Source organism: Crinia signifera, chromosome 2 (assembly GCF_055691185.1).
Source record: "Crinia signifera chromosome 2, ASM5569118v1, whole genome shotgun sequence".
Classification (NCBI taxonomy): domain Eukaryota; kingdom Metazoa; phylum Chordata; class Amphibia; order Anura; family Myobatrachidae; genus Crinia; species Crinia signifera.
Genome location: NC_139218.1, coordinates 52,470,157 through 52,480,889, shown reverse-complemented (window position 1 = coordinate 52,480,889; position 10,733 = coordinate 52,470,157). Strand labels below are relative to the sequence as shown.

General features: G+C 44.8%; 1 protein-coding gene across 2 annotated transcripts in view; it reads right to left on the bottom strand.

The window, feature by feature from the left end:
* Positions 1-847: 847 nt before the first annotated feature.
* MKS1 (MKS transition zone complex subunit 1) overlaps positions 848-10,733 on the bottom strand; it is a 34,870-nt gene continuing 24,984 nt past the window's right edge. Inside the window, exons 13-15 of one of the 2 annotated variants that reach the window (XM_083172087.1) lie at positions 8,379-8,461; positions 6,235-6,332; positions 848-1,524 (exon numbers count right to left, since the gene is read on the bottom strand). In XM_083172087.1, the coding sequence (XP_083028213.1) occupies positions 1,418-1,524; positions 6,235-6,332; positions 8,379-8,461 (288 nt within the window). In that variant the 3' untranslated portion in view covers positions 848-1,417. The remainder of the gene's footprint in view (positions 1,525-6,234; positions 6,333-8,378; positions 8,462-10,733) is intronic. The other variant, XM_083172086.1, reaches the window with a different exon arrangement.

Below are 10,733 nucleotides of genomic sequence, written 5' to 3'. Positions count from 1 at the left end.
CTTCTCTCAGAACACAGGGAGCTGACAGGACGCGCTTCTGACAGCCTGCCTGTCTCAAAGCTTTAGCATAGGTGCCTGGCTCCCACGGACCCTCCTACATATCATGGTTGAGCTGTGTCACCAGGATGGATGAAAGAGAAAACCTGTGTTAAAAAGGCATATTACCGGATAGAATGGCTTCACCCGGGAATTTGCCTTAGCAGTGAGAACGGGGTCTGGCGCCGCAGTCCCCGGCATTAAAATGGCAGGTAAAAGCCATGTTGTTCACACTTGCAGAATGAACACGGCATAATTGACACATTTTAAAAGATCCACAGTTTGAACTAATTATTTTACTTGTGATTATGTGAAGAGTCCTGTAAAACATGCACTGTGTAGGGTCCTGAGGACCGAGTTTGAGAACATGTGCCTTAGTGGATTGGAGTACCTAAAATGCCATGAAATTTGCTGATGTTTACCACCTACGATGCTTTCTCAATTTTTGCTGTCAGGTAACATACTCGGATTGCTTCTTATGGATAGGATTATTCACATTCTGATGTCCGCCATGATATTATGGTTTCCTATTGTGTTGTCCAGTCCTGTCACGTCTAGTCTTAAGCTTACAGTTGTTTTATTACTGCTATGTATGTTTGCTTATTTTTAGTTCCCACATAGAATGTACTGTTGAGGATTCCAGTAATGCAATGAAATGTGTTCGTACATTTTATTTTGTACATGCTCCTATCATCTTCATTGTACATGATTCTATACATGTTACCCTTTATAATGTGATTGTCTTTGACTAAAAAAATCAATAAAACTTTATTGACAAAAAAAATGGCAAGCAAAAGCAAGCAGGAATTTTTTTAAAATTATTTTTAATGACAACATACATGATCTATGAGAACATATCAAAAAGGTTTGGTTTGCAAAGGTTTGATGGAATAACCCATTTCATATGCAGTAGTATGTACCCCAGGTACAAGATCATAAAAAATAAAAAATGTTTGGGACATGCAACTCATAAGAAGCTTAAAAGCCCAGTAGAGCACTGGAGTAGAGGTCAGCAAGACCATTGTACTCCAATCGTAGTACATAATAAAATAATGTGGGGCTCAGAAACCAAATAAAAGTTAATGGTATTATTACTCTAATATTTCCCTTTTCCTATATATGTTAAATATAAAAATTTTCATTGACCATCAATTTAATAAATTATTTATAAAACCACATTCTATAAAGTTTGATCTTTCTAGAAAAATATAAAACATATAAAAAGGAGACATGAACAACAGTCCTCAATAGGAACCAACAAAGTCCTTGTAATAAGGTACAATAATATGTATACATATATACAATTTGGTGACATCTTGGTATGTATTAACAATTTAATGGTAACGGGGCCACTGCAATAGATGATGATGATGTGGCTGTTTCAGGCGGTTGACTGTTCAAGTTGTGAGATCTTAGAAGTGCTCAAAATATCGGTTAGGAGGCTTTCTCTGGCCATCTTCATTCGTCTTTGTGCCCTCAGGAAAGCATCTGTAGAAGGCGACATAATACAACATAGGAAGTGATCAGCCAAGCCCTTAGTAATGTGAATATAAAGGGAAAAGGGATCTACGGATAAGGGATACTCTACCTGTATTGCTGCTGAAAAAATAACAACACATAAATACATTCATAAATACACTCTATGGGGGTTATTCAGGTTCACTCGAGAGAATTACATTTGGGTGGGGTTTGACTTCAAAGTGACCTATATTGCAGTGTAATAATAAAGCAGCCAGTATTTACTCTGCTCAGAAATAAAATAACTCACCCAAATCTAAATCTCTCTGCATAGGTTACATCTGCCTCAGCTGCCTGGGACATGGTTTTGTCCATTTGAGAAGGAATTTGCCTTTACGAGTGAACCAGAATAAGGGCATATATTCCTTTCATTTTTCTGGGACCTTATATAAACAAAAGCGGTCACATGTAATGGCCTCCAAGTTCAGCGGCTGTGCGGTTTGACGGACGAACTTGTAGGTTTTTTTTAAAGGGTCAACCTATTACAAGGCATGGTTTTGCTTTGTAAATGACTGCCCCTTTAAATAAAACCTCCAAGTTCGGCAGCCACGTGGGATGCCAGCTGAACTTGGAGGTTTTATTTAAAGGGGCAGTCATTTACAAAGCATTTACAAAGCAAAACCATGCCTTGTAATAGGTTGACCCTTTAAAAAAACCTACAAGTTCGTCCGTCAAACCGCACAGCCGCTGAACTTGGAGGCCATTACATGATGTGACCGCTTTTGTTTATATAAAGGTCCCAGAAAAATGAAAGGAATATATGCCCTTATTCTGGTTCACTCGTAAAGGCAAATTCCTTCTCAAATGGACAAAACCATGTCCCAGGCAGCTGAGGCAGATGTAACCTGTGCAGAGAGATTTAGATTTGGGTAAGTTATTTTATTTCTGAGCAGAGTAAATACTGACTGCTTTATTATTACACTGCAATATAGGTCACTTTGAAGTCAAACCCCACCCAAATGTAATTCTCTCTGCACATGTTACATCTGCCCCACCTGCAGTGCACATGGTTTTGTCCATTTGCGGAGGAATTTGCATTTGCGAGTGAACCTGAATAACCCCCATAGAGTGTATTTATGAATGTATTTATGTGTTGTTGTTTTTTCAGCAGCAATACAGGTAGAGTATCCCTTATCCAAAATATTCTGAAAACCATAGTGTTTCAGAACATTTTTGGGATTTCCCCACAACCAGCTTAAACTCACCTAGCCCCCCGGTGTCCATCTGAATCATCTTCAGCAGCATCCCCATCCCAAGAATGCATTGCTCGGGTGTGCCGGTGACTTTACCGGCGCACCCGTGGAATGCATCCTTGGGACCGGGGATGCCGTTGAAGATGAATCCGATGGTCGCCATAAACTCCAGGGGATGCTGGTGGACCAGATAAGTATGTAAAAAAATACAAAATCCGGAATAATCCCTTATTCACAATGTTCATGGTCCTGAGCATTTTGGATAAGGGATACTCAATCTGTATATCCATTCATAGGGTCAAATTCAACACCCATTCCATTTACTGCTGGCTTCTCATTTCTGGGTCAATTGCCTGGGGCTAATCAATCGCAGCCCACAAACTGTACTCAATGCAAATTTCTGTTTACCCCCTCCTGAGGTGTGATCAGAAATCCATGATAAGTAGGGCTTTTGGGGTTTACCACGCAAGAAAACAGGCTGCCAATTGAATATCTCTGATCATCAAATTAGGGAGCTGCAGCTGTTCAGCAAGTGCTGTGGTTAATTGAATTTACCCCAAAGTCTACATTTTATATCATCACATCACCTGCTCCTCACCCTGATACATATTCACCTCATTCCGTGCCAATTATTAGCACTCACAGTAATGTAGGGTGCACATCGTGAGCGGGTCGTCAGTGGCTCGTCCGACCCGCTCACGGTGACGCGGGGGGGCACGACCCGCTCACGATGTGCACTGTGAGCGGGTCCGATCTGATGGCGACCCGCACCCGGCTGTATGGTCGTCATTGAGATCCTACCTGCAGCAGGTAGGATCTCAATAACGACCGACCCGCGGGACCGCGCATCGGATCGGTATCGGTCCACACCAGGACAGAAAAGGGCCCAATCAGCACACAATCTACATCCAATTGGTCGGAATTGGATCTAGATTGAGGGGATCGGGCCCTAGTCGTCCTGGTGTGTACCCAGCATTACATTTCAGCTAAACACTCCAACCATTCCATCACCGGGAATGTAAGAAACATGGAGAACACACATTTTTAAAATGAGCACGAGACAGCTCAGCCCTTTGTAATGCGGATGATAAACACTAATCACAATAAAATATCCCTTTCCAGTGGCATAATATGGGTTGATTGTGCCAAAGGCAAATAAAAAATGTCACCCTTTGAAAACTGTTCCTTAAAATCCTGGCTTTGAAGTCTAAAAGGTGGCCATACATCAGAAAGATATTGTACCCAATCATACAATCTCAATTGATTGTAAAGCTGGCCATACATCAGAAAGATCAATCATAAGATCGATTGCGCTCATGATTGTGTACAATTTCCCCTGAAATCCCCGGCAGTCCTTGGTGGTTTTTGGACACACAATCTACTCACAATCCATCATACAATCAGTCATATAATCCATCTGCTGCATGGTTGTGTACATAAGATGTGCACACAATCTGCATACAATCCATCATACAATCAGTCATACATTTCATCTGCTGATGGATTGTATGATTGTGTACACAAGATGTGCACACAATCTGCATACAATCCATCTTACAATCTTTCTGATGTATGACCACCTTTAGATGGATTGTATGCAGATTGTGTGCACATCTTGTGTACACAATCATACAATCAATCAGAAGATGGATTGTATGACTGATTGTATGATGGATTGTATGCACATCTTGTGTACACAATCATGCAGCAGATGGATTGTATGATGGATGGTGAGTAGATTGTGTGTCCAGAAACCACCAAGGACTCACGGGGATTTCAAGGGAAATTGTACACAATCATGAGCGCAATCGATCTTAAGATCGATCTTTCTGATGTATGGCCAGCTTTATATGTAACAAAAAAACACACAATCTGGAAACACGTTATTAGGACACATGAGAGAAAATATACTGCAAACATTCACAATAATATACAGCCTTTTCTTATCCTGCATTCACCCCCAAAGTACAGTAATAACAAAGATATTTCAATGCTCCCAGAACCTTCGTACATACCTCATATCAGCGCCTCACCTTTCTTTCCATTATACTTTTGCTGACACATGATGCAACCCTACAAGATTGAAATGACTCACTTCCCCCAACCTCTCCCTTCCAAACAAACTCAGATGGTGCAGTTGCTATTCTCTGCAGCACACCATCAGCTGACTCTTTCCTACAAATCCATCTACCGACAGACATAAATGAGAAGTGGGCACCCAGGGTATGTGTCCCCACCTTATTTATGACACTTGTCCTTATGTTTGGTGAACTCGGGAATGTAACATTATTTTTGGGAAGCAGTAATGCTCAAAAGATCACCACTCTTTTGAAGAAGTCAGTGAAGAGGGAACACAGTCATACACACACACACACACACACACACACACACACACACACACACACACACACACACACACACACACACACACGTGTGTGTATACTATATTATACACTGCTAAGATGGAACATTCCTTCTCTCTCCCAGTCTCTCTATCGCTGCCCCTGAACAACTGTACATGACAGTAGGAGGCGGCCAGATGTCAGAACAACAGTCATTACATTCTAACTTTGGGGGAGATTCTCTAAAGCAGAAATGCGGTAAAAACCCCATTATCCAGTTATCGGGTTTTTACCGCATTTCTGTATGCTCTATGGCCCCTCCGCAGTGGCAGCGCTGCGAAGAGAATCGCCAACAAAAGCTGGCGATTACCTGTTGAAGCCTATGGGCTTCTTACCGCAGCGCTACTGTGAGGGATCTATCACAGATCCCTCCCAGCATGCCCCCACCGTCCCCGTCACTCATGTACGCATGTGCAGATGGACTCCCGGGTCTCAGACCCGGAAGTCCAGTGCCGGCACTGCATCGCAAGGGACAGCTCTTATCGCAAGAGCTGTCCCTTGCGTTAATAACCGCATATATTAGAGCATATGCCATTATTAAGAATGCGGTGGCCGGCGAAGGGGGGCGATAATGGGCAGCGGATGTTACAACATCCCGCCCAGTATCACAATTTCTTTATCAGCAGTTAATTTTATTATATAGACTAGTAAATGGACCTTGCATTGCTGGGTCAATTCAGCTGAACTGCCTAGTCATACTTATCCCTAATTTCCCAGTCCTCTGTTGTCCAGCCATCTCGGCATACACATACACACATACACACACACACACGTTGGTGCAATTAGTCGCAACCCAAGTGAATGTGGTTCTATATGTACGTCCCTAAAACTCCATCCTGATACTTGAAATGCATCACGTTTAAATGTATAATGCCGACGCAGTTAAAATGCTTGAAATAACATTACTACATCGTCTGCAGATTTTTGGAACCATTACACTGTTGACATTATAAAAGTCTAGCAGGGTTTGGTATGATTGTGTTTGTAGAACAATTCCTAAACTGCACAGTAGAAATAGTAACCAAACAAATGACCAATAGGTGGGAATATGCAGCACACACAAGCCTAGGAGAAGAAATACTTACCACGGACATTCAGAATAGAGCTTTGCTGGCTGGCGCCTCCAAGACGATCCAGCATGTTCTGCTTACTTTTTCTCAGAGAGCTGCGGTCAAGGAATGATCTGCAGAGCAACACACGCATTATAATGGAGTTATCACACAGCTCACAGATCCAGTGAATTATAAACAAGATGGACGGTATGTGCCAAGAAAAACATTACCTGTATATTCTAATACTCATTTATGATTTTCTAGGCAACAAAAAAAAAACATCTGTCCATAAAAGAAGTAATCCCTCCATGCACTCCTGTGCCAGGATGCTTACATGTGCGTAGTCTGATGAACAAGCATGTGCGGCAGTTATTCTCAGAGGAGGATTTCTGCAAAGTGTAGCTTATAAAGAGTACAACCCAATCTTCACATTAGGTTAGCTGTGGGGGTCAAACTCCAACATGCTTTGAGCTTGGTAAATATGACTGCATTACACCTATGGGGGCTGCAGGCACAGCGAATATCAGAAATATCTGCTGTGATCCCTTCTTCGTACACTGAGGTGATGCCTTAATATTTGCGTGAATATGATGCAAATGTTTAAACAATAAATAATAAAATACAAATGATTGTAATAGACTTTTTATGCTATAATCCAGTGGTTCTCAAAGTGTGGGTCCTGACCTTCTCAGCATGGGGTCACGACTCCATGTTGCTGACCATCAGGCTGATGACTTTTCTAATCTCAGTCAGTGATTCAAGGAGTCTGAAAAGTCTTTCTGTTATGTTAGACTCCTGCCATCATTTTGTGCCTCCACAATGCTGCGATGTATGTGCTGTCTGCTGCCTAGTCTGATGGGGTCCCAGAGCAAAATACTTTGAGAACCCATGCTATAGTCTATACCAGGGCTGGGCAATAGCGGCCCTCCAGATGTTGATGAACTACACATCCCAGCATGCCTTGCATCAGTTTCAGCATGGCCACATAGCAAAACTAATGCAAAGCATCCTGGGATGTGTAGTTCATCAACAGCTGGAGGGCCACTGTTGCCCAGCCCTGGTATATACAGTCATATGTGTCCCAACATAGACATACTCAGGGGCAGATTGGCCCACCGGGAAACCGGGCCATTTCCCGGTGGGCCAGCCCAAAAGTCATTAAAAGGGGCCGGACGCGCTCCCTCCAGGGGCTGGCTGGGCCGCGGGCGCAGCACTTTGCCCAACTCCAAAATGGCCACTGGAGGGCTGCTGCACATGCGCGCACAGCACCTTCCAGACTCCCACCTCCCATTCCCAGCACCAGGTGAGCCGCCCCCCCCCCCCCCCAGGCATACCGCCACCAGCACCCCCTACTCCCCCCAGGCATACCACTGCCGCCAGCACCCCCTCCTACCCCCCGGGCATACCGCCGCCGCCACCCCGGGACATACCGCAGCCTTGCAAATCCACCAAACCCCACCCGGCGAATGAACGCCCACCCCCCGCCCCCTCGCAGCTGGGGTTTAACATAAACATCCATTCGTATGCCATGGGTAATCTCCCACACCTTTCAATGGTCGCCGACCATCGAAAGATGTGGAAGGTACACGCATATAAAAGTCACTTCCATATGCATGCATGCTGGGACGCATATGGGCGGGCAGCTGACATCCGGTGATGTCAGCTGCCAGCCCCCCGCACCAGCATCACCGACTCATTACCATGAAAATGCCCAGCGTTCGTTTGGGAACGCCCATGGAACGCAGGGCGGTCCAATATGGTAATGGGGCAGCCCGGCGCCCCCCGCACGACGTGGGCGCAGAAACGCGCCTGCGTAGACACGCAATATCGGACCGAATGAACTTAAATAACCCCCATAGTCTGTGTAATGTATTGTACCACTTCTAAATGGCAGACTCTTTACTGTATACCAGTGCTTAGACCCCATTCTTTCTCTCCTGAGCCTACCGTTTTGTAAACACTGGAGCTCTTTGAAGGGAGGAGATATTTGTACATATTCAAACTCCAGTATGGACGTGTTCATGACAACCAATCAGCATAATTTATCAAGTACATTCTGCCATCTTCTCCTCTGGCCCACTTCACTGTTGATACATCAAGGTCTAAGTGGCCTACTCACACCTAGTTGAGAGAATTATTGTTACCAAGGCACAGCCAATAGGAATTGCAGCTCGTACCGTGACTGGTGTATAGCGTTAAAGCGAAAGGTCACACTGCCTGTGGTCTCTGTCCTGAAACCAAAGCGACTCAGATGTTCACCCTAGGACAAAGACAAGACACACGTTAGTATATAGAAGGTACACTTTTTTTTGTGGTCTACACATGGCGCAGGCAGCTATTTTGTGGGATAAGGCAATAGTCCTGAGAATGCAGCAATTACTTTAATTAGTTACATCACTGAGGCAGGAGGCATTTGTATCCCAGCAAGCCAAGCAATTAACTACTATCATAATTACTCTATAAACCACAGGTTCGCACACTCGGTCCTCGGTACCCCACGCAGTTCATGTTTGCCATCACCCCTTTCACACTGCACAAATAGCCCGGTCTGACCCGGGTTATTGCCGGGTCACTGTGCGGCAGGGATTAAAGTAAGGAAGAACAGGGTGGAACGGATTTGCACCACCTCTAATGGTAGGGGGAACAGAGTTCCACCTCTACCACAGCCCTGAACAGTAATTCCAACAAAAAAGCCTTTCCCTGCAGCTTCTTGTTCTGGCACGGTGTATGTGATGTCATGCCATCACTGCCGCTGAAGTGAAGAAGAGCCACTAAGAGGAGCAGGCTCTGTGTTTGCTGAAGACAGGGTGAGAGGGGGCTGGAGGAACTCAGAGGTGGGGAAGCTGCTGCAGGGACACAGGGCATGAAGCTGCTGAGAGACATGGACAGTGAGCTGCTGGAGTGCCAGAGACAGATGTGAATAAGCAGCACAACTGTGTGATTTAATATGAATCAAGGGCACTACATGCAGTGTAATGTGTACATGATTGTGCTACTGTGACCGCACCCCTTCATTATGGGACCATTATTCCTTTAAGGGATGTAGGGCAAAGATTCCCTGGCACTGGTCTAGGCTCTGCCTAATGAGGAGGAGGGGGGTTTGTCGGTGTTAGAGGAAATGAGTTCCACCACCTCTCCAGGACCACTTTTAGCCCTGATGTGTGGTGTGAAAGGGCATTTAAAAAAAATATGAGTCGAGTCCTTGGCTCCTATGTATGGCTCCATTTTCTCCTACTATTCTGTGAGTCTTTTTTTGATACATTTCTGGATTGGGTATTTCCCCTGTGTCGGGCCATCCCCAGATTTCCCCCTGAAGTCTTTGCCTGTTTTTTCTACTAGTGAGTATTTAGAATTTTTAATCCCCGCAATCTGTATTTGAGTGCTCTCTAACATATATACACAATGCCATGACCTATTTGTACATGTTTCCCACCTCCCCTCGCCCTTTCCTTCCCTCTTATCTTTCTTCTCCTCTATCCATTCCTTTCCTCTCACCCCTCCAATTCTCTGTCTACGTCCTCCTTTATGGTTTAAGTTTTTTTTTCGATTTTTTTTTTTAGGTGTTTGTTGTGATCCTGTTTTGTATTGCTTCGGTTAGAAAATAAAGCGTTTAAAACATACCGGGTCAAGCAACCCGGCAATCCGACCTGGGTAAGAAGAAGGGTTCTACACGGGTTGGACCTAGGTTGCGGGGCAGTGTGAACGGGTTGACCCGGGTCCCGTTCACTTCTATGGAGGAGGCAGCAGCATTACCTTGGTGCTGTCTCTTCCCCCGACCCCTCCTGATGAGCCCCGCCCCCATATGATGCCAGCTCCCGGGACTGACCCGTGTCCCGATCCCGGGTTCAACCCACATTTGCGTTCTGAAAGCAGTACAGGTAACCTGTGGACTTTTAAAATGTGACAGTTGACTACACAGTGCTCCTGTCGGGTGACCTGGAAAACATGAACTGTGTGGTGTCCTGAGGACCAAGGGGGTAAATGTATTAATGCTCATTATGAGGGAGAAGTGGTATCTGTTCTGATACCGCTTCTGCCCCATGTATGAAGGAGGAGTAGCGGGCTCAATGACGGGGCACTACGCTAATAGCAGCGGCCGTTGTATGAACATTGTTGCCCTGACCATTCTGACCCCTGCAGCTAAAAGATATCAACAGCTACATCACAGCAGGGACAATGCTGTTCCTGGCTGTGGCGTCTTCCATCTCCCAGCTGGGTGTGAGAGCTCATGCATCCCCAGAGGTGCTGGCTGTGGTAGGGAGACAGCACAAGGCTGATGTGTAATATGCTTTGATGGGGATCACTGTCATTTTTATCACCCCTTTTGGGCTCCTGAAATGTTAATACATCTCAGTGGTACAGCTTCCTGCTTTGTGCAGAGGCGAAGCAGGAAAAGCTATAGTGGCACTTTTACCCCCATTTACCCCCGAGTTTGAGAACCACTGCTATAAAGTCATGAATTAAAAGGCTGCATGTCTTAAATATTGTCTAAAGGTGTCCATACACGTTACAATTATTGTATACAATATCGC